The sequence below is a fragment of the Corythoichthys intestinalis genome, chromosome 6, assembly GCF_030265065.1.
Source record: "Corythoichthys intestinalis isolate RoL2023-P3 chromosome 6, ASM3026506v1, whole genome shotgun sequence".
Lineage (NCBI taxonomy): Eukaryota > Metazoa > Chordata > Actinopteri > Syngnathiformes > Syngnathidae > Corythoichthys > Corythoichthys intestinalis.
In genome coordinates, this window is record NC_080400.1 from 14,375,317 (window position 1) to 14,400,348 (window position 25,032).

Here is a 25,032-nt window from a genome sequence, read left to right on the forward strand (position 1 = left end):
ATAAATACGTTTTTGGGATACTGAAACAATTAAAAATAGAACGTATTCATACGTTTTTGGTTTTTGGGAACGGCACGGTCAATTATATATATATATTATATTATATAGTTTATATTAATTTCTTCTCAATTATTTTTTTTAAATTATATGAAATTTCAATTAACTTCGCTATGAATTTCTCACAGGGCTATTTATAACGTGTATATAAATATGTCTTTGAACTTAAATATGATGACGTATGATTAAGAAATACGATAAAGTACTATTCCACATAGGGCCGCAGTGGGTGCTGGATTTCATTCCAACAAAACAAGACCACACCTTTTCACCAATCTGGTGTCTCACAAGTGTAATCAGTTGATTGCAGTCAGGTGCTGCTTGTTTTAGAACACATTTCATTGGTTAAACTGTCTGTGCTCGATTGGTAGGAACAAAAACCAGGACCCACAGCGGCCCTTGCGGACAGGTTTGGACACCCATGTTTTAGAGCACAGGTGTCAAACCGATTCCAGAAAGGGCCTAGTGGGTGCAGGTTTGCTTTCCAACCAATGAAGAGGACACCTTTTCACCAATTAGATCTTTTACATGTGTAATCAGTTAAACTTTGTCAGGTGCTGCTTGTTTCAGCAGGAAGTTCATTGGTTAAACTCTCTGCCTGTTATCGGTTGGAACAAAATCCAGCACCCACTAGGCCCTTTCTGGAATCGGTTTGACACCTGTGTTTTAGAGTGTCTAATGCTGCAGGCATTTATTGTATTGCATCGTTTGTTTTAGGTGGTATTTCTACAAGTTAGTAAAGGGAGATGTCAGGTGGGGAGTGTTCAGTCCCTTGACTACTTTTTACGTTAGAATTCTTTCTAAACTGATATATTGTTCATCCGTCCACAAGATGTCACTATTGTAACTTCGGTCTCTACAGTTTTTCTTTGGTTTAGCTATGTGCGCTTGGCTTCCCCTAGTGGTGACTTACTGGAAGCAGCAGGCAAAAAGAACACTGCTTCAGTTGGAAAAGAATCCTTGAAGTGTACAGACGCTACACACCTCCTCTGCACTACACGTCGTTGGTAACCCTTGATGAAACAAAATCTGCAAATTTCGTTGTGTTTATTCTGTTACTTTGTTGTCGTTTATGTGAAGCAAAGCAACACGTTTTTTGTGCTAAGCTAAATTAGCCAATTCATATGATTTGCTCATAATGGAGCTAGTCTTCATGCGGCTTCTTCTTCGTGGTGTTCGGGCATCGAAACTTGGAATCGAAATTAAAATATTTGAACGGTTCTGGGAGAACCGGAGTGTTAGTCCCGGATCCATCGATGCCCAACCCTACATTTAAGCATAAACTTTGTCCGTAACCCCTGCAAACAGCCAAGATTTACTGTACAATACAAGACAACGTATTAGCATTAGTATCAACATACCTCTCCAGACTGATTCTCGTTTATTCTAGCCAGGAGAGAGAGCTGTTTGTAGTCGATGCCTGCATGTTTGTTTAAAGTACCATTGCCTAGCAAGAAAAGAACATAAAAAAATAAGGTGCAATTTGAACACAATTTTTAAAGACACCTGTAATCATTTTGGAAATAATCACTGTATTTCTGCAAATAGTGGAAAATCTCTGGTCTATACTCACGGGGTCGAGTTCTGGTTGTGCCTTTCCAAAAAGTGTCCTTGAAGGGGATTTTGGTCAGATTCTGTCCCATTTTCTCAGCTTTTTCTACAGAATAATACAAAATGAGCACACAGTGCAGATTGTGTAATAGTAACGAGTGAGATGGGGGCTGATGAGATACCTTTTAGAAGTTCTCGCAGGTGAGGTTTGGCTTTGTCCAGAGGAGTTTCCCCGTATTTGTTACAAATGCTCACCTGAGCCCCGTTGTTCACGAGGTCCTGCGAAATAGGGGAGTATCGATTTAATATAGCTATTGAGCAATTAAAATATTTAATGTTAATGCCATGGAGTGGCGCACTAACCTCTGCTACCAGGTCTTGGCCCCAGAAGCAGGCGTAATGCAGTGGCGTGTTCCCGTGTTCATTGGCAGCATTGGTGTCTGCTTTGCACTGAATCAGCTACAACCAAAAAACAAATGAACAAGTCAAAAACGGTTGGTAGATTCTCTTTGGGCTGCATTTAGTGAATTCAACACAGGAAGGAAAACATCGCAAATCCATATGTGTATTGCCTTACATGCCTAATATTAAGAGCGTTCTAATTTTGACACCCCGCGGCAGAGAGTTCATATCATGACAGATCTAAGACTAACAAGTGTTGCCAACAACAACATACCCTACCTGGCAGATTACGACAGGTTTACGCAACCTGTTGCTATGTCTGAGTCCGCAGTGTTCTTCAATAATAAAAGGATCCTGCACATTTAAAAAAAAAAAAAAAAAAAAAAAAAACAAGCCAGAGAGGAACGACAGAAAAGTTGCTGGATGTTCTTTTGATGTATAAAAGTTCTTATTTGATGTGATTTAAGGCTTTTAATGCTATACTATGAAGTCTTGAAAAAAAATAAAAATAAAAAAATAGAAAAATAAAACTCAATATACTTTAGAGTGTTCTTGGGGGCCCTAATCATAGTTTTTATTCATTTTAATTGAATCAAGTTTGTTGGTGTTAACATGTTATTAATTTATAAATGTATTTACAAAAACTATATGGTACACAACATAAAATTAATACTTAATGTATATACAGTATAGTAATTAATAATACAGTGGTTCCTCTACTTACGACATTGATTGGTTCTAGAAGTAGTCTCGTAACCCAAAAATTTCGTGAATAGAGATGTGTTTTACATGTAAATGCCCTAATCCGTTCCAAGCACTACAGACACGACACATTTATTTTATAATTGGGTAAAACCGGAATAAAAAAACAGCAAAACACATTTGAAGCATTCCATATACAGTGCTGCTCGAAAGTTTGTGAACCCCACAGCGATGGTCAGATTTTTTGTAAAAAAAACTAAAATAACCTTATTAAATGTTAAGTTATACCCAAATCCACAATACTGACATTCCAAATAATGGACTGAAACAAAAGAAATAGTTATATTGTCATTCTTTATTTAACAAAAGTGGTTGATTTAAGAAAAACTCAGATATCATGTGTGCAAAAGTATGTGAACCCCTTCAGTTAATAGGATATTGCGCCTCCTTTTGCAGAGATTACCTCAACCAAACGGTTTCTGTAGTGACTAATCAGCCTCTCACATCTACTTTGGGGGATTTTTGCCCATTCTTCCTTGCAGAACGCAGTCAGTTGAGAGAGGTTTGATGGGCGTCTGGCATGAACTGCTCGCTTCAGGTCCCGCCACAGCATTTCAATGGGATTTAGGTCAGGACTTTGACTGGGCCAGTCCAGAACACGAATCTTCTTCTTTTTCAGCCATTCCTTGGTTGTATTGCTGGAATGCTTTGGATCATTATCATGTTGCATGATCCACCTTCTGCCAAGCTTTAACTTCAAAACAGATGGCGTCAGGTTATGTTCTAGGATTTGACAATATTCCTCAGAATTCATGATTCCCTGGACTATGTGGAGTTGTCCAGGTCCTGAGGATGAAAAGCAAGCCCAGATCTTGACATTCCCACCTCCATGCTTCACTGTTGGGAGAAGGTTCTTTTGGTGGTATGCAGTGTTGACTTTTCGCCAGACATGGCGGTTTTGGTTGTGACCAAACAGTTCAATTTTGCACCTACATCAGTTGATGAAAACTCTTTTTAATTTAGTCTCGACAACACAACTGTTAAAAAAACAAAAAAAAACTACTGAATTGATTGATTAGGAAATCAGGTTTAAATAATAAAAAATTCCAAAATGTTGAGGGGGTTCACAAACTTTTGAGCAGCACTGTACCTTACCTAACTATTAATACCTGTAATGAAGTAGATAATATACCAAAATGCAGAGAACAAAATGCAGAGAAAACAAAAGAACATAAATGTCCTCTTTCACAAGATAGATGGTGGTCACTTATCTCACTCTTCGTGACACAAAAACGCTATTGCAATGGTCCCCAACCACCGGGCCAACCACCCCCACGGACCGGTACTGGTCCGCGGCGCATTTGGAACCGGGCCGCAGAGAAATAAATAATTTATTGACGACTGCAATCTGGCCTGTGGCTCTTGACACATCAATATCCCTGTCTACTCTATAGACCAGTGGTTCTTAACCTGGTCTCGATCGACCCCCAGGGTTTCGGTGAGTCAGTCTCAGGGGTTCGGTGAAGGTTATGCCAGCCATGGCCCTATTTTTGGAATGCTGACTAAATCCAGGCAAAGTGATGTTTTAGACCAGGTTTTGGACTGCTAAGTCCCCAATTTACAGGCATTATTCCAATTCTTCTATTCCTCCATCCGATGGGAGGAGAAACTAGTTTGCTCCGTAGAAGGTTGACTCGCAATTGGTATGAGGACGTACAACAGACCTACGGGCAGCGCGCACTACATTGACTTAAAAAAAACAACATTTGCGTCACATTTTACGCCATGAAAATAGTATGTGAAGCAAGGATGTGATAACAGGAGAATGTCAACATGAAAAAAAAAAAAAAAAAACTGAAGAAACGGTGTTAAATGAATCGAGTTTAATTTCATTTTCCATTGTGAAAAGCAAATCAAAAGGAAACATTATTTGTTGTGAATTCACACTGTTTATTGTATTTGTGAGAAGATTATTTCTTTTTATTAAAGTTAACGATAAATAACGAAAAGTGGTATTTGGTATGTGGCAAAATTTATTTTGCCATGTGGCATTTTTTGGGTATGTGGCAAAATGGATTTTGGCAGGTGGCATTGTTTGGGGATGTGACATTTTTTGGGGAATCTGACAAAACGTATTTTGGCATATGGCATCGTTTTGGTTTGTGGCAAAATGTATTTTGGTCATGTGGCATTTTTTGGGGGTATGTGGATGTTTTTTTGTATGTAGCAAAATTGATTTTGCCATGTAGCATTTTTTTGCCATGTCGCAGAATGTATTTGGGCATGTGGCATTTTTTGGGGATGTGACATTTTTGCAATTTTGCCATGTGGCAAAATGGATTTTGGCATATGTCCTTTTTTTTTTATAGCCTATGTGGCAAAATGGATTTTGGCATGTGGCCTTCTTTTGTCATGCGACATTTTCTTTGGCGTGTGGCAAAATGGATTTTGGTATGTGGCATTTTTTTGGGTTGAGAATCATGAGATGTAACCATGACAGCAACTGCACGGTCAAGGTTAATGCAACAAAGCAGGTTTAATCTTGAACAATATAAGAAATATTCCTCCAAATTTGAATGAAAAATTCTAAGATATGCACATTGGGCTAGTCTTTGTTTTGTGGTCTGACGATGATGATGCATGCTGTGAGCTAGGCCTGAACGATATTGGAAAAAAACTATTGTTGCGATTTTTTTGAGGTGTGCAATATATTGCGATATTATATTGCGATAGTAAAAAAAAAAAATAAATAAATATATATATATATATATATATATACATTTTTTTTTTTTTTAAGAAATTTTCACTAGATGACTTGAATAGCTGTTTGGAAATACTTTGCATGACACACCGTGACCACAGTGTATTCATATAATACCGTTTCATTTGTGAATGATTAAGATTGCTGTATTATTATGAAGGGATCCAGGAAGCAATGTCTGCACAAAATAGATAATTTATTGAACACAATATTTGACACTTCAACAGCAGCAAATACATTAAATGACAAATAAAAGAGCAGGTGCATTCGTCCCCTAAGTTTTTGACAAAATATAACAATAAATAAAAACTTCTGTAAAATAACAACAAAGTTGTAAACATAGTTGAACAAAAATATTAAATATGACAAATAAGAGTTGTTCACAAACTATAACAATAAATAAAAACCTCAGTAAAACAATAAAGTTGTCAACATATTTGAACTTAAATATTAAATCTGTCAAATAAAAGTGCAAGTGCATTAGTCCCCTGAGTTGTTTACACAAAATATAACAATATAAAACTGCAAAACTGCAACAAAGTTGTAAAAATATTTAAAAAATATTAAGTATCAAAACTTTATGTGCAGCTGTACTATAGTTATTTGAAAAATACGATTTACAATTAATTTAAATATAAAAGAAACAGAAACTCAATTGAACTTGTAAATAATTGAACTGAATAACAGCAAATAACTGATGAATAACAGAACCATTTTAACTCCCAAATTTCCTGCCTTCCTGATAGCTGTCACATGAATAAAAAGAAAAGACATTCCTGCAGCTGTGTTATGTATTTGTCTGCATATCGTCCACCTTCCTTGCTCAGCAATTCTCAACTGGGTCTCATAGGTTTTTGGCCAAGACTACTAGTTTATCCACCATTGCAGGCTTGAGACAACAACGTTGGCACGTAACAATGTTCCCACCTGTACTAAAAAGCCTCTGATGGGAAGCTCGTAGCAGGAATGCATAGATACCTGCGTTTTAAATGGTCCCACATGTTCGACGGATTACTTCTTGTTGAGGCAACCATGGCGAGGCACTGTCAACAGGGCTGTTTTTTGTTCCTTATATTCTTGTCGATAGCCAAAATACTTCCAAAACTCCTTTTGGAGACAGTCTTCCCTATTCAACGTGTTGCTTGCTTTCACTTTGAAAACGGCCCCTCCTCCCTCCGCTCTGCTGTTCGGCCCCTCCTCCCTCCACTCCGCTGTAGCAGGGGAGGGGGAGGAGCCGATGACTGCGAGTTGGAGGGAATGAGATGAGAGGCTGTGCGCTCTCCTTCGCGCTCCTTCCTCAAAACAAACGTTTGTGGATTTAAAAAAATGAAATGAAAAAACTATCGCACGTCCTTGCGATGGGACTATTGCGCATGCGCACATCGCGATGGCGATGTTTAAACGATATATCGTTCAGGCCTACTGTGAGCGATGCAAAAAAAAAAAAAAGACAAAAACAAACATTTTGGCCTGTAGTCTAAATGAGAAGAAATTTGAATGGAAATTCATTTCGGTAATATATTGAGTTTGAATCTGAAATTAAAAAAAAAAAAATCAAAGGGTTCGGTTAATGCACGTGTGAAACTCATGGGGTTCCGTATCTTTAGCGAGGTTAAGAACCACTGCTATAGACAGGGGTGCACATAATTTTTTTGCCCAGGTTCTCAGAGGAGGACCTGGAGATTTGGTCCTCATTGAGCTTGAGAGCCGACCCGCCTGATGCGATAAAATTATGACAAGCTTTACTTAGAGCCAATTACCTTTAATTAATTATATAAACAATTAACGCTTGATTAACATCAACTGGCACAACAAAATTGCCATTACTTTGAAGTGAAATGTAAAGAAATAAACATAAAAGCACTAATTCAAAATAAAGGGCATTCATATGCGGCTCTCACATTAACTCCAAGCCTTTGTAAAAGTGGGATGTCCTCCTCATAAGAGCTCATTGAACGTGCATGTTTAGCTTCGTGAAATGCGAGCAAAAACACATTTGTCAGCGCATGGCGCTGTTCTTCAATAACTTTATTCCGCCACTTGTCCATAGGGCGAGTGGGGTCCTATCTGACATCGATAGTTTGCTTAACTGCCACATGCTCTGTTTTTTTCGTGCTTTTCAAAGTTTGGATGGCTAAAATTCTTTGACCCTACATAAAATGCGCTGCTCTTATTAGCGACATTGGGATTCTCACGGCAAATGTTTCACCACATTTCCATGCGAGCATCATTTGCTTCTAGCCATGTTCCCTCCTGCAGCCACTTTTCAGCAAAAGTCCCTTTTTTCGGTAGCTCCGGTGATGTCTCTGTCGTCTGTCTGTCTTTTGACGGTGGTGGGGGATCACGGAAATAATTACTCAGTGGGGCCGAGAGAAAGTGATTTTCTCGTGTCCGCCGCAAATACAGTGGTCAGCCATTGGTACGCAAAAGCGTATGGAAGCTGTTGAGGGCCAGCGCGTTTGTCTATGTCCGGTCCGCATGCGCGCATGCGGACCACTTATGTGCACCCCTGGCTATAGACTAATCCGAGTAAAGATATGTATAGGTTGCCATCTAGTGGTTGGCCAAAGTTACTAGGGTGTTTGCACACCCATAGCAGCCCAGCGCCAGTCAATGTAAACAGTAACTTAAGCTGCTGTTAGCTGTGTGCTGCGGCCACCAACGTCTTTGGACAGCTTTTTTTACAGGGAGAGGAAGAGGAGCCACCACCAAGTCCATTCTGCATAATATGTGGCTAAAAGCTAGCAAACGAGGAAACAAAAGCCAATGCACTAAGAGCATCATACCTCATGGCGAAGCGCATTGCTAAAGCTAAGAAACCTTTCACGATTGGAGAAAAACTCATTATGCTTGCGACCACGGATATTTGCCGACAGGTTTTCGGAAAGGCCGCTGCTAAAAAAAAGGTTGATTCAGTGTATGGAGAGTGATATTTTCCCTGCTCTTAATATTCGTTTATAGCCTCAACGAGTTATTTTATATTTACTGTCATGTTCTGCTACAGATTGCCGGTCCATGAAAAAAAGGCCCACGTTACACTGGTCCAAAAAGGTTTGGGACCACTGCTCTAATGTGCTACTAATGTAATGAACCGTCTGTGGGCTTATACAAACTCTTTGTGGGACAAAAACAGGAGCAACCTTGTGCTCATTTGGCTCAGATGTTGACCCACAATTTTAACACTAATACTGTTCACTAATACAACAAAATTGAAATGTCATCAACAATAGGCCAATAGGAGAGCAGAATTCCATTACTAAGCGTGATGGGAAATATTATGACCAATAGGGCAGCAGGATCTCAAGGTGTGACATTTAAAAGCAGGTAGTACATATGTATCTTTTACAGTATTGTCTAGTATTTTTGCCTCCCATAACCTGAAAGAGGCAATATTTTCCCATTTAAACGTGTCGTAACCTGACAATAATGTTTGTAGAGACCTTCGTAAATAGAGGTACCTGTATTAAACTGTATTTAAGTTAACACTAGAGAGAAAGCATTTCACTCTTGACAGGGTGAGACGTCCAATCCATTTGACCTGGGAGAGCCGGTGAATGATTGCTGCCAGCCCTCCCCAGTCAAAATGGACTGAATGTTTAGCACCGTCAACTAGAGATGTCCCGATCCGATATTTGGATCGCATTGGGCGCCGGTATGGGCAAAAAATGCTTATCGGTATCGGATCGGAACACGGGAAAAATTACGATCCAGACTTCCGATCCAGTTTTTTTTTTTTTTAATCCGGTCCGGGTTTCCAGCGCACCAATTTACATAATCCATTCCAGTTTTTGCTTCGGTTTCCCTAAACCCCGGTCCACATTTTACAGCACACCTTCAACACACTACATTTACATTACCGTCTCCCAATTTACCGAGAGACTTTATCGGTAAAAATGTCAGCTGTGTGGGATCATTTCACCTTAAAGGACGACAAAGACGAAGAGGCAGAGAGCAACATATGCCACAATAAAGTCAAGCGTAGTGGTAAAGCTGTAAGAAGTTTTAATACAACCAACCTAATTAAGCATTTAGTGAAATACCACAACAAACAATATGAGGAGTATGTTAAGAAAACCGAAGACAAAAAGAAAGGTCCTACGCTACTAACAATGGCAGAAACTTTTGCTATGCGTGACAAACTGGCACTCCACAGTCCCAAAGCCCAGGGAATAACAAGAGTCATTGCCGAAGAATTCATTCTGGATGACGAGCCATTATCTCACGTGAGTAAAGACGCACCATCCAAAACGCGATTCGGCCGTGGAAGATTCGAGAACGATTCACAAACATCCAAATTCCGATTACTGAAATATGTCAAGTAAAGCGGAACTAATACACAGCGCGGTCTTCGGGACGCAATGAGAAACTGACCGCATTGCGTCCCGAAAGTAAACATAACTTGTCTTAGACCCGGCTAATGCCAATGCTCAACTCACGGCTTTAGCTCAACTCATGCCGCTGGTTAAAAAAACACAAGAATACCTGACTGCTGCTGACAGCCGCTACAAACTACGTCAACGTCGTTTTACTGGAGATAATAGATATCACATGTATGTAGAACCAGATGCTACACGACAGACTCGACTGCGTTAGCAACATTGAAGTATTGAAAACCAGATGCGTTAGTAAACAGCCGCCATCTTAAAGCAGAAGACTTCCCTAGTAGGCTGTTGTGAACCTTCCAAGCGAACCTAAATACCTTTATCTAAAATACTCCTAAATCGGCAAAATCTTGAATCTTTCTTCAAAACAGTTTTAAAACTTTCACATGTCGAAAGTAGACAGAAGGGAAATTATGGAATAACGGGAGCAATTTTAACAACTTTAACAGTTGATTCGCAAAATTAAATGAATGTAGTTTAAAGCTGCTGATACAGAATGGGGACTTGAGTGTTTTATTTACCGTTTTAAAATGTTAACTTGATACTGAAATAGTCGTTTATTTAAACCTGAGAGGCTTTTTATACAATTTTTTTAACTAATGCACGAAACATTAAAAGCATCTAATAGCTTGGGGGATTTGTGGGATTTTCCACTGAGGTTGTTGGTGTGTTTTGCTTTTTTAAGACTGTTTACAATATTATTTGCACGTTTTACTGACTAGCTATGCCATTTCTGTTTGTCATTTATAATGTTTTGTGTTTGTCACTGGATAAACAGGTCAGTTTCTTGTTACCAACCGTTGTGTGTTATTCAAACTCACCTAATTCAGCTGGCTAGTTGTTATCAAGAGTACTAAAACCTTTTTCAACATGAGTCTGACAACTAAGTAAGGAGGCTGAATAAACTTTAACACATGCTCAGATAGGTCGGTATCGGTATCGGCCAGTATCGGTATCGGATCGGAAGTGCAAAACAATATCGGTATCGGATCGGAAGTGCAAAAACCTGGATCGGGACATCCCTACCATCAACGGCAGCCAATGAGTTACAAAAAAAGTTGTATTTATTATTATTATTATTATTATTAAAAATTGAAAACAATTCTGAAATGCCAGCCTGTCCCAGTAAAAAAATGGATTAGAATTTAACTCATACGTTGCCAACTTGCCATCAAAGGTGATAGTTGCGTCAATGTTTACAAATAAGTTTTTTTTTCCAGGCCATAGGAAATTGAACCTCATAATACTGTGTCCATCTGGGATTTAATGCAAAATGAAAGATCTGTAGACTATAAGCGACAACGGTTTTCCAGTACCTTGCCCAGAATGTCGCGATGTCCGTGACTGGCAGCCAGGTGCAGGGGCGTATCGTCCCCGCGGTTCATGACGTTGATGCGGGCGCCTCGCATAATGAGCATATCCACCACGCTGGAGCGGCCCTCCCGGCACGCCCAGTGCAGAGGGCTGAAGCCATGGTCGTCACTGTAAAGTCAAAAATCACATATGTCAAAGCGTGTTATCTTTGACGAGTGCAATATCACTCAACTTATTGCATCACTCTCGCTGTAGTCGTCGCCGATTGAATTTTGGGAGTGACACAGTAGCACAGTAAGCCTTCTGTCAGACAGACCGATGGCGTCCTCTGGCAGATGCACACCAGCTGAATGACAGAGTCAATCAAATCAGGGCGGGACAATGAAAGAGTGGCCGCAGTCCTTTTAAGGACAGCTGAGCTCCCTCTACTCTGAGTCAATATGTCTTTTTTTTTTTTTTTTCTTTACTCCACTGTTGACTTCACTCGCCTCAGTCTCTTCTGAAGCCTCAAATTAAAGTCACACACTATTGCTTTGAGTCAGCATGCAGCACAATAACATCAGAGAGAACTGAAGGAGCATTATAAAGGAATCTCAACCCTTTGCCCCCGCCGGCTGGTGCACTGGCTTGTGGCAACACGTTCTGTGTGGCTGTGTGGAGGTCCCACACAGACCCTCTCAGTCCCACGACACAAGACTATCTGTTCATCAGGTGGGAGGGGGTCATTTCCTGTCTAACTAAAAGGCCAAACCCTAAAAAGTCATTAGTTCAAATTTATGAGAGCAAAAATCCACCGGAAGGAAGTCTGATGCTTACGATCTTGAATCCTGACAAAATAATGCTACAGAAGAGCAAGGTGGAGATCATTTGTTGGGTGCTTTTGTTGACCCGACTGTCAAAAAAACTGCAACAGGACATCCCTGCGATCCTATGCGATACAAAGCTCACGATAACGATGATCTGACGATATGGCGCTACAACGATTATCGATACATTGGTCAGAGAATCATTCTAGGATATTCTACAAAAAAACTAATAACAAGAAAAACAAGTTTCTGCTGTGAATTGGAATGAATTTATCACTAGTTGACGTCCAATCCATTTGAAGTGGGAGGGTGGCAGCGAATGAACATTCGTTCATTCGCTGCCATCCCTCCCATTTCAAACGGATTGAACGTGTATGGCCGTCAGTGGCAGCCAATGCCAGGCAATGAGGTCATTTTGAGCCATTTAAGGTCATTAACTTGTTGATTTTCAGTTACTTCTTGTTGATTTTGGGGTATTTTATGACTCACTTCCTGTTTATTTTGAGTTACAGAACATGAAGTGACCTGAGAATCACAAAAATGAATAAGTAGCGACTCAAACTCAACAGCAAGTGACCTGTAAATGCCCTAAAAATCACAAAATGACTGTGAATGCTCTGGTTTCGAATGAACGGCGACAAGCATCATCAATGCGGCCTTAGTGTTAACTGAGACACTATTATGGTGGAAGATTTTGGTAGCAACTTGTTTGCTCCTTTATATTTTTTTTTAGACAGTGACACCTTTTTAAAACGATACCTCGATTCTTGGCAGGAGCATATCGATAACCTTTTGGGATACAAAGTATCTCGATATATCACCATTTCGATATTTTGTCACACCCGTAATCCCTAATCATAATACGATGTCGGGTGTCAATTCAGCCACTGTGTCAATTCAGCACGTTTGTCAAGTTTACAATGTGTTAACTGGGTGTTAATTTCTGACCGTGTGCCAATTTGGGCCTCGTAAGTTGGGAAGTAATGTTTTCAAACTGTTTTTTTTTTTTTTTTGGTAGAAAATCCTTAAAATAAAAATTGAAGTCTAAATGTGTCATGACACCATGGGGCTTTTATGTGTATTTCCACTTGAGTAGACGTTTACAAGATATTTTCCCTTTTGAGACAGACTTCATCCACACATTTTTCCCCCCTGCTCCACCTCTGAGCCCCCCTTGGCCAACTGCGGTCATTTATTTCAGGCACTTCCACCTGCCAACGGGCCTCAGTCTGGCAGACGCAACAGCCAGAATGCATCAACGCCAGCTCTTCAAACGAGCCGGTTAAACCCAGGGAAATGAGTGTTACTCTGCAATAAAAGGATGATTCATTCCATTTTACGATAAACTAATGACCACGTAAACAAATCCCTCTGAACCACGACGCACCGATTTTTACTGACTTCCATTCATAAAAACTGTCAGATGGGAGTTAAGGCGCCCACTAAATGTCCGCTTCCCTCCGCACTGACAAAGGGAGTTATATATAAAATCAGCCATCACCCTGTAAACCTCCCACCTTCCCAAACAAGGAGCCTCCACTCCGCACTGCTGGGCCTGCACAGCTACCGGTTCTAGCCTTCCAGCTAAATAAAGACAAGCGCTAAGGCTGCAACTAGAGTACTAAGCCAAAAGAAAACACAACAAAGCGAAGCTCTTTTATTTGAGACGAAACACCTCAAATATGAGACAGGATGGGTGATATTAAGCAGACTGCAATAAAATGACAGGAGCAGTCTTCTAAAAACTAGGGAAAAAAAGAATGCCGGAAAAAGGAATCGGTGGAGGAGGCGAGGGGGAGGTGATACACATTCCACACACACTTGTCTGTCTGGCTACACGACATCAACAGTGCAACACACTACGGTCGTCCCATCAAGCGGGAGCGGGGCAGCCTGCGCATTATTCCTTGTAAGGAGATTCAGCATTCCGTGATGACGCTTTCCCGGGGGTGTTACAGCAGCGTAAACAATCTAAGAAGGCGTAATGTAGTTAACTCTGAGATTTCAGATCCGGTCAAGAATGATCCCAATTTTACAGTTTCCAGATGATAAAAGCTTTTTTTTTTTTTTTTTTTTTTTTTTTTTAAATAAGCAATGCTCCAAGTTTTTTTTGGTTCATTATTGTTCAATATCTGACAAACTGCTGCTTATTATGAAGTGTGGGTTGAGATTCGAGCACTGTGTGGTGGCAGAAGAATCAAGTTTGCACTTGCAAGTAAAGCACTGGAAAAAAAAAATGTCGAATGATTACATGCTTCTCATAAAAACTTACAGTGTATCACTAAAGTGAGTACACCCCTCACATTTCTGCAGATATTTAAGTATATCTTTTTATGGGACAACACTGACAAAATGACACTTTGACACAATGAAAAGTAGTCTGTGTGCAGCTTATATTAGAGAGTTCATTTATTTTCCCCTCAAAATAACTCGAAAAATAGACATCAATATCTAAACCCCTGGCAACAAAAGTGAGTACACCCCTTTGAAAAAACGTACATCCCTAAATGTCCAAATGGAGTACTGCTTGCCATTTTCCCTTCAAAATGTCATGTGACTCATTACAGGAGATCTGTTAGCATTGCTGCAGAGACTGAAGAGGGGCCGATGTCAGCCTGTTAGTGCTCAGACCATACGCCGCACTCTACATCAAATTGGTGTGCATGGCTGTCACTCCAGGAGGAAGCCTCTTCTGAAGACGGTACACAAGAAAGCCCGCAAACAGTTTGCTGAAGACATGTCAACAAAGCATATGGATTACTGGAACCGTGTCCTATGATCTGATGAGACGGGCGGGCTAGTTAATATTGACAACTTTCACTAAGGGGTGTACTCAAATATGTTGCCAGGGGTTTAGATATTAATGGCTATATTTTGAGTTATTTTTAAGGGGAAAATGAATTAACTCTATTATATAAGCTGCACACAGACTACTTTTCATTGTGTCAAAGTGTCATTTTGTCAGTGTTGTCCCATGAAGATATACTTAAATATCTGCAGAAATGTGAGGGGTGAACTCACTTTCGTGATACACTGAATATACTATATACACATATACTAGTATTTCTCATTTCTTACCTAAATATGCTATTACGCTTGATAACACACATCACTTAAAATTTAGGTGTTTTTCCCACGTGTTTCAATTGAATTTTCATTTGTGTCAAGCTATTTTTAAGTTCTAGTTAAGTTTAAGTAACGCGTTCGTTACATCTGTATTGGATTACTGTAACTCCTTACTCGCAGCTTGTCCTAAAAGTTCCCTAAAAGGTTTTCAGCTAGTCCAGAACGCTTCCAGTCGAGTTTAGAATTAAATTTAAAATCCTCCGTCTTACAATTAAGACCGTTAATGGTTTGGGGCCATCTTATATCCCAGATGCTCTGGTTCCATACCACCCCAACAGAACACTTCGATCTCAGAATGCAGGTCTACTGGTAGTTCCCAGGGTCTCTAAAAGTACAGTAGGAGCTAGAGCCTTTAGTTACCAAGCTCCTGTCTTATGGAATCAGCTTCCAGCTAATATTAAAGAGACCGACACAGTCTTTAAATTTAAGATTAGACTAAAAACATTCCTATTTGACAAAGCTTATGGTCAGGCTAGTTGAAAACGGACTAGACTCACAGTTCCGTCTAAAGCTGCCCTAGGAGCTATAATGCTGGGGGAAGTACAGCCACTGAGTCCTATCCCCTGTTTTTCACTCTACTTACCACTTTTTCTTACTTTATTTCTCTTTTCTAATTCTAATATCTAGTTGACTAGTCCTTTCATCACTACCCCCCCCCCCCGCCCCCTCTGGGGAGGGGCTACTTTTTCAGCCGCAGCCGCCTACCTATCCTGACCCCTTGCTTGATGGACGTCCTCGTTGCCCCCCCGTCCTTCTCATCTGGCTAGATGGACCACCTCATGTTCCCTTACTCCACTGCATCTCTACAAACTGGAACTCCTTCTGCTACTACCCATCATCAGTCCTGGTGCATCTACAGCCTGTCCGTCCTGGGAGTGGATCTCTCCTGATTGTGGTTCTCCCCAAGGTTTCTCTTTTTTCCCATGGGTTTTTTTAGTTGTTCCTTGTCGCCATAGAGGGTCTAAGGATGGGAGGATTTTAAGTTTTTGCAGTGTTCAAAATAACAAATGTGCTGCACATTAGGCACCAGTGCTACTTGGGGTTTTATCCATCAATGACTACTGAGCTAAAATTGACAGCTTTATTATGTTTTTATTTTACACACTCATCACCCTACAGCACTGTGTTTTTACAGATTAAATCCTGTATGAAAGACATGTTAGCCACGCATTGACAGTAGTCATAATTAATAGAAAGCTAGCCCTCCTCAGGGCAAGGTTAAATTTGCAAGGTACAGTAACGTTAATCCTATTTATTAGTGATACGTTAACTTAATTTTACCTTGTCCCGAGTATTGCTCCTCCGCTCTCAGAGTAAACTGGGTGCCTTCGGTGGACCTGCAGCATTGAAGACTTATGCAAGCACTGTTTTAGAGTGAATACATGAAACAGTGTTCGCTCTGGTGTCCAGCTTGAAATGCTCCCACACTTTGACATCTTCTTCTTTTCTTGGTGCCTTTCTCTTCACTTTCGTCGTTCGGCTTCTTCGTTGTTACCTCTATAATAATGCATGGTTGAAATCAAATATATCCGCCACCTCTGTGTTTTTCCTGTGATGTCAGCGTGTTGTGCCGCATTAAAAGTAGTCCGGGCAAAACGTCATACTTAGATGTGGCAAAATTAAAGGATTCCTCGAGGTGGAGAAAATTCCTCGATCAATTTTTAAAACGAGTTACTCAAATAATTCGAGTAATCCTTTCAGCTCTAGATATAAGTAATAAGCTTGTTCACAGAACAAAATATGCAGTCATAGGACAAGGTACAAGTGGACATTATTCTTCTTGACACCACTTGTTGAGGAAAAGTACAACATTCTTTCAGTTAATCTTGAAATGAGATTTTGTAATTTCAGAGAAGTAATTTCCTACCCAACCAAATAGTACAAGCTCAGTAGAAAGAGGCTTGTCTGCATGTAATTTTACACCGACACCGCAGCAAGGATGGAAAAGTGTTCTCTCACCCAAGGCGATAAATCAGCCAGAGAGAAAGGAGCTTGGCATGCTAATCAGCTAATGGAAACGCCACTACTGGCTATAAATACAAATGCACCGTCAATTGCCGCAGACGCCATTTGGCATGTCAGTGGTATTCTGTGAAAAATACTGCAGTCTACACCAGTCAGTCCTGCATCTCACTCAAAGATCTCCACAATCCTCATGGCGGGCTTCCTGTGACAGCGTCACGCTTTTTGAAGGGAATTCCCAACCTATAAACATGCACTTCCGCAAAAGTGGGTTCAATCACAGGCCAGGGTCTCTCAAGGGACAAACAAATAGTAATTGCTTTGAAAATGCTAATTCATTAGACAAACCACTGTGTTTTCCTATCATACTGTCATGACCTCCTTATACACAGCCTACAAAAGACAGCTTTGTTATGATGCGCTTTACCGCTAGACACAGAACTTTTCAAAGTCCAATTGCCAATTTTCAGCCTTTGGGGGTAGTAGTGCCTTTTACTGTCACCTAAATTTGTTGACTCATGTTCTGGGTAAACACAGAATGGAGAAGCAATGTCAACCCAGCAGTTTCATGAGTTATAGTACTAACTTTTCAAACACATTTTGTCACAGTTTTGCATAAAATGAACAATAGGAAACAGGGCACAATGTACACTAGATCATGCAATTTTCTGATTTCAGAGGTAGAAATCTTTGTCACGCTCTTACTAAATAATTATTTATTCCTGAGCAGTGTTGTTTTCGTCAACAAGGACTAATACGAAAATATTTCCTCGACAAACAATTTTCATTATGATGATAACGAGCTAAAAACATATATTGGGAGACTAAAATATAACAACACAAATGCCAGTTTTCGTCTGACAAAACGAGAACAAGACGAAAATGCGCCATAGTTTTCGTCGCATGTTAACAATGCGTGACTTTTTATGTGTAGTTAGCCTGCCTGGTTGTGTCACTCATGTGACGTGCTGCAATCCCCCAACCCACCTACTAGTTCGGTGTCCTCTCCGGTCTCCCCATTGCTTGTTTTGAGACACACACTGTAGTATTTGTCTTCTTAACTCGGCAAGAGAGAATATGCAATGTTGTTTTGGCCTTTAAAGGTCTGTGCTGAGTGCTAAATGTAACTCGTAGCTTTAGTTGAGCATTCACTTTAGCATTAGGCTATTGCTAATGGCGATTGTCCTCCTAAATTCTTGGACAACTTTTTTTACATACAGTTAGTGGCGTCCAGCCGGGTATAACTAATTAAAAAATATTGTAGCCTACTGTTTTCCTGCTGAGTGTGTATTATCACGTGACAGATTTGTAGATGCTACAATATTTGCTCCTCTGCTAATGTTAATTGGAAACCTTTTCTTACTTATTTATAATGTGAATCTTTTGAATTTTACAGACGAAAATATTGAGTTAACGTCCATTAAAATTAGACGAAATCTGTCTCAAGTTTTGGTCAACAAAAACTAGACGAAGGCAAACACATTTTGAAATGACTAAAATTTGACTAAGAAGTATTATCGTCCAAAAGACTAAAACTAAGATGAAAATTAAAATGGCTGCCAAAAACAACACTGCTCTTGAGTATGTTGTTTTTTTTACATGGCTTCCCGGAGTAGGAATGACAAGTCAATTAGAGGTGGGAATCTTGGTGCGCCTAACGATTCGATTACGATTCAGAGGCTACGACTCGGTTATAAATCAATTATTTATGCATCTCCCCCACCCCCCCCAGCTCTTAGCTGCTTTTAACATTTTATACATTACTTACAAAAATTGTACAAAAATCTTCTAAGGCTTGAATAAACTACTATTTCAGTGACAAGTTAACAGTTGAAAACAGTAAATACTCAAGTCCTCATTCTATATCAGCAGCTTTAAAATACATTCAATGAATTTAATGTTATGAATCAACCGTTAAAGTTGTTAAAATTGCTCCCGCTATTCCATAATTTTCCTTCTGTCTACTTTCGACATGTGAAAGTTTCAAAATTGTTTCATCATTTAAAGATAGATTCAAGTCAAGATTTTGCTGATTTAGGAGTATTTTAGATCAAGTTATTTAAAGCTAATTAGGTTAGCTCGGATGGTTCGCTACAACAGCCTTCCAGAGAAGTCTACTGCTTTAAGATGGCAGCTGTTTACCAACGCCGGCGAGTCTGTCATTTCGCATCTAGTTTTCTATACATGTGCTAACGCCGCTGACTGTCATTTCGCATCTAGTTCTTTATACATGTGCTAACGCCGCTGAGTGTCATTTCACATCTAGTTCTTTATACATGTGATATCTACCGTAGCATTATGTGGGCGTAGTTTGTAGCGGCTGTCGGCCGCAGTCAGGTATTACTGTTTTTTTATCTAGTGGCATGAGTTGAGCATGATGTTTACCCTCGGTCCGTTCCTCATTGCGTCCCGAAGGCCCTGTGTTTTAGTTCCGCTTTACTTGGCATATTTCAATAATCTGAATTTGGATATTTGTGAATCGTTCTCGAATCTTCCACAGCCGAATCGCGAAGAATCTAAGAGTCGGAAATTTTTCACACCTCTAAAGTCAATCTGTCTTTTTTCCTATCATTAATGGTTGAAGACCATTAATGCTCTTTATAGACCCAACATAATTCTTGTTTTATAAAAAATACAAAACACAAAATGGGTGTACAATTTTAAGCAGCTGTTTAAGGATCTCTTTTTAAAATGTCTTAGTGAAACATCCTAGTAAGAAAAAACAGACCCTCACCCTTGATTGAGGTCGTTTTCCGTGTTGTCCAACCACAGGCGCACAGCCACCGCGTTGCCTTCTCGACACTGCGTAAAGATGTCATCCATCTCGGGACGTCCAACGTTAACCTGAGCGACACGACGCGGAGATGAAGCGACCTGTTGGAGGTTTCATCCGTCCCTCACCGGGGGCAGTGAGGGACACGATCGCAGAGCCTCGGGGGAACGTTTGTACCAACCTAAAATAGGAAAAGGATCGAAAATAAAAGTTATGCTATAATAGCCATGTAAAAATAACTGCTAATTCTGTCTATTAATTATAATAATAATCAAAGCTGTTATGATAATCAACCAAGGTTAAGCAATCCAGTATGTTAGTAATACTTTTCACAGTGAGTCAGATTGGCCTGTAAAAAACAACACTAACAGGCCACTGGATTAAGTACAGTACACTTGACACTAGACATGTTCCGATTACCGGTTTCATGGTATATTTCACGGTATGAAAACATCAAGGTTTCAAAACCGCAAAAATTTTCCTCCATACCGTCCCTAAGGAATTAAAATACTTATTATGTCCCAAAAATGCATGGAGAAATCCCTCGTTTGCAGCTGTAAGGCTAAACCCTCGCCCACCAGTTGTTGCTCAGTGTCAGTGAGTCAGCTGTGCTACACGATGGCTGGAGGAGGTGAAACTCCTGAACTTTTTCCCACATCAAAGAAAACAAAATCGCTGGTATGGGAATACTTCGGCTACAGAAAAGTTACAGATGGCTGCGGCTTAGAGGAGGAGGGCTAACCGACATGTGAAACCTGTTTGCGGAGGGTGGCTCCCAAGGGGCCAATACTTCTGATATGATTCCGCATTTGTACAAAATGAAAGGTTAGTAAACACTGTCATGTAGGGGTGGGACAAAATATCGAAATGGTGATATATCGTGATTCTTTGTATCCCAAAAGGTTATCGATATTCTCCAGTCAAGAATCGAGATATCGTTTTAAAAAGGTGTCAATATTTGTTTTGTTTTTTTTTAAATGAACCATCAAGTTGCTACCAAAATCTTCCACCATAACAGTCTCTCAGATAACTCTGAGGCTGCCATTGACGGTACTCGACGCCCAATTCATTTAGACTGGGAACGTTCGTTCATTCAAAACCAGAGCATTCACAGTCATTCGGTCCGATTTTCGGGGCATTTACAGGTTATTTCCGGTTCAGTTTCAGTCTCTGCTTATTCATTTGGGTGATTCCCAGGTCGCGTCCTGTTCTGTAACTCAAATTAAACAGGAAGTGACCCACAATGTACCCCAAAATCAACAGGAAGTAACTGAAAATCAACAGGTAAATGACATTAAATGGCCCAAAATTACCTCATTGCCTGGCATTGGCTGCCACTGACGGCCATAGACGTTCAATCCGTTTGAAGTATAGATGGCAGCGAATGAACCCTCCCAGTTCAAATGGATTGGACGTCTACTAGTGATAAACTCATTCCAAATCACAACAGAAACTTGTTTTTTTTGCTGATTAGTTGTTTGTAGAAAATCCTACAATGATTTCCTGACCATTGTATCGATAATCGTTGTATCGCCATATCGTCAGATCATCGTTATCGTGAGCTTTATATCGCAAATCGTATCGTATCGTGAGGTACCAAGAGGGTTCCACTCCTACTGTCATGAACGTTTCCCTCGAGCACCGAGAGTTAACTCCAGCGTGTTTAGTGTGTCTAGCGGTGGTAAAACATGTGGTGATCTTTTCTCTCTGGCAGCTGTTTGTGTTGAGAAAGAATGTGTGTATAATGTAAACATGATACGAGTCATACACATGTGCTTTTTATGGAAAATAATTTAATTTTTTTGTTCTGATGGTAATAATGTTGAGCTCACCTAAAGGACCACATTTATTTTAATTTTACTTAGAATTTTTTTTTTTTTTTTTTTAACTAAACATTATACTTATGTTCCAATTTCTTAATATGGTTTGAAAAATAAAACCCCTGTTCAATGGAAAAAATGTTTTTTTAAACCCAGACTGTCAAAGTAACACATTTTAGAGCAGTACCATAATTTTCGCACTATAAGGCGCACCTGACTATCAGCCGCCACCACCAAATTTTACACAAAAACTGCATTTGTTCATAGATAAGCCGCACTGGACTATAAGCTGCAGTTGTGCTCACTGGATTGGTTTGACAGTAGGCCTGAACGATATTGGAAAAAACTATTGCTGCGATATTTTTGGGGTTTGCGATATATTGCGATATTATATTGCGATATTTAAAAAAAATGTACATATATTTTTTTCAAGAAATTATCACAAGATGACTTAAATAGCTGTTTGGAAAGACTTTAGATGACTCACTATCACCACAGTGTACAGTCATCCCTTGTTTTTCGCAGTTAAAGGGGACCAGAACCCGCTGAGATAAGTGAAAAACCGCAAAGTAGCGCACCTACCCCATTTTTTTTTTTGTTTTTTTTTTTTTGTTGTTGTTGTGTTTTTTGTGCCCAATGTATTTATTCAGATTTAGCATTGGAAAGAGATACATATAAGACATGTTTTTTTCTCACTTTCCCCCCCAAAGTGATTTTAAAAATGTATATAAATAAATGGTTTTTAAGCACTTCAAATGTCATAATTATGATAAGTTTTAAACATAATTGTCCAACCAAATCATTTTTGAACAACAATAAAGTACTGTAGCAGATAAATGCTTGGCTTTATTAAATGCTCCTGTTTATCTACTTTAGCTGTGACCATGTAGAAATTTCAAACTCCTCATGATCACTTCTGGCATTTAAATGTCTCCTACAATACACACATTCATTCCAGCGCGGCTTCCTTGCAACTGTTTAACAAGTTAAACGATGATTGACAGATGCCCGTGTGAAGTCTGCTTCTTTGGCCAGATCAAAGCCATCGTTGTGCTGCAGTGACTGAGAGGATCAAAAGGCTGGGAGAGGGAGGGTAGGAGGCTGTGCGCAGACCAGAAAGTGAGGCGTATGTGGATCAAAAAAAAAAAAAGAAAAACTATCGCACGTGCTTGCGATGGGACTATTGCGCACACGCACATCGCAATGGTGATGTTTAAACAATATATCGTTCAGGCTTATTTGACAGCGTCATTATATGACTGTCATAAGCTCAAATGAACCACCATGAAGCTTTGAACCAGTTGGCTGCAAAGCTTCAAGAAGCTTCATTTGGCCATCACTGCTCCCTTGGGGGAGAGAGTCAACCTCTGCTGTCAACACTGTTGTTGTCCAACATGCCTCCTAACATGCATTGCAGTGCTACTGATGTAAATAACAATCAAAATTCATGTTCTGTGCTAATTATTTCTTCAGTAACTGTTCCAGTTGTTTTATTAATTGGAAGTTATGGTATTTGGTAACACTTTATTTGACAGCTGCGTCATAAGACCGTCATAATTAAGACATGACACTGTTATGAGCATTAATGTATGTTTATAACAGATGTTATTTAGTGTTATCAGGCAAATTATGTCACTTTTGAGTGGATGTAAAAGATCAGAGGTGGATAGAAATGGAGTTAGTGACATAATTTGCCGGATGACACTTAGTGACATCTGTCATAAGCGTTCAGTAATGCCCATGTTAGTGTCATGTCATAATTATGACGGTCTTATGACGCCGCTGTCAAATAATGTGTTATCTATTAACCCAAATAAATCAACAAATAAGCCGCACTGGACTATAAGCCGCAGGATTCAAAATGAAGGGAAAAAGTAGCGGCTTACAGTCCGAATATTACGGTAATTGCAATACCGTGAGACCGTGATATTTTGGCTTAATGTTATCATACCGTCAGAATACCATACCGACACATGTTGACTTGCCAGCCAATCTAAATGTCTTCTCAAAATATGGTGATTAATTTGTTGCACTTTATGTACACTCATTGCATGCCCCAAAAAATACATAAGACAATTTCGATCACTAATATAAGTACTGTACAAGAAAATATTTATTAAGTGTTGGTTGGCCATTTAAAGGAAATTTGCAAACAAAACCTGCAAATATTTACACGTCCCTTCTTCTTCAAGGGGAGGAACGGTGTTGTTTGTCTGCAACACTAAAGTTCCTCAATTTGGATTTAAAAGTTTAATTCAAGGAAATAATATAATATATCATGTAAATATCAAGTACAGCTTGCGTGGAAGGCACAACTGTGCCAAAAGCGCATCGATGATTCATTTGGGTTGAACATTTAAATAATTCGAGCTCCTGGACTGGAAAAAGTGTAACATTAGTCAAGAGATCGTAAAAACATAAGCACCCAAATGAGCTCATATCCTCGGAGTATTTCATACAATGACCAAGTTCAATGACCATTTATGTCTGGATAGCAACGCCTGCTACCGAACCTTCGCGCTTAACCACGAGAAAAAACAACTTTGTTAAGTTCCATTTAACTCCAGGACAAAACACGCAGCTCTTGTCCAAGTAATCAAGCCGAGTCAAAACCACAGACATATAAAGAGGAAGCAGTAAGAAATAGACATTTCAGATTTTAGCCTCTCAAGCTAACCTACATTCTTGACGGTCCGTTCCTCTCATTGAGTTGAATAAGCGCGACTAAAAACGGCGCCCTTTCACGATTAAACAAACACGACGGGCGAACAAATGTCACGAAAAAAGTTAAGGCGATTACTTACCAGTTGGAATGGTGTGAAAGAGACGTAGACGGGCCTCGGGAGTGGTCTTTGCGGGGTTCTTTTGCGTCTCGGTGGATTGAACCGTGTCTTTGCCGACTGCCTCTGCCTGCCTACGTCCACACCCTCACGTAAGGACGTGGTACATCAGCCGGAGGAAGTGTGACGCCGCCTCTAGCCCATACGGAGTACTGCACATCAAATAATACACCCTGGGGGCACGGATTCTAGATTGATACTAAGTGTAGATCAGGGATCCGCAAATACGTATCTCGAAGGGCCACAATTGTTTTTCTCATACAAGCATGGGTCCATTCATTCATGTCGGTGAAGTACAAGGCAGGTCGAAAGTGGTAAAGGTTGTTTTAGTTTGACCAAACAAAAATACAATGCACATTGTGGTTAAATCCAAAATAAATTGACAAAACATTTTCTTGACTTAAAATAAAAATACAAACAAACAAACAAAAAAAACCAACGTGCAAGTACAATGTTTTTGGAGAAAACTTCTCAAAAGAGCTGTGCTGTTTAACATAATGGCTTTTCACATTTTCACTTTTTATCAGAGCAACTGA

At 39.8% G+C, this 25,032-nt stretch overlaps 1 protein-coding gene across 1 annotated transcript in view; it reads right to left on the bottom strand.

The window, feature by feature from the left end:
• LOC130917644 (integrin-linked protein kinase) overlaps positions 1-24,625 on the bottom strand; it is a 36,651-nt gene extending 12,026 nt beyond the window's left edge. The window contains exons 1-7 of the mRNA XM_057839251.1: positions 24,461-24,625; positions 19,798-20,017; positions 11,172-11,337; positions 1,972-2,067; positions 1,791-1,887; positions 1,631-1,714; positions 1,419-1,504 (exon numbers count right to left, since the gene is read on the bottom strand). Coding sequence (XP_057695234.1) covers positions 1,419-1,504; positions 1,631-1,714; positions 1,791-1,887; positions 1,972-2,067; positions 11,172-11,337; positions 19,798-19,886 — 618 coding nt within the window. The 5' untranslated portion in view covers positions 19,887-20,017; positions 24,461-24,625. The remainder of the gene's footprint in view (positions 1-1,418; positions 1,505-1,630; positions 1,715-1,790; positions 1,888-1,971; positions 2,068-11,171; positions 11,338-19,797; positions 20,018-24,460) is intronic.
• Between the last annotated feature and the right edge of the window lie 407 nt (positions 24,626-25,032).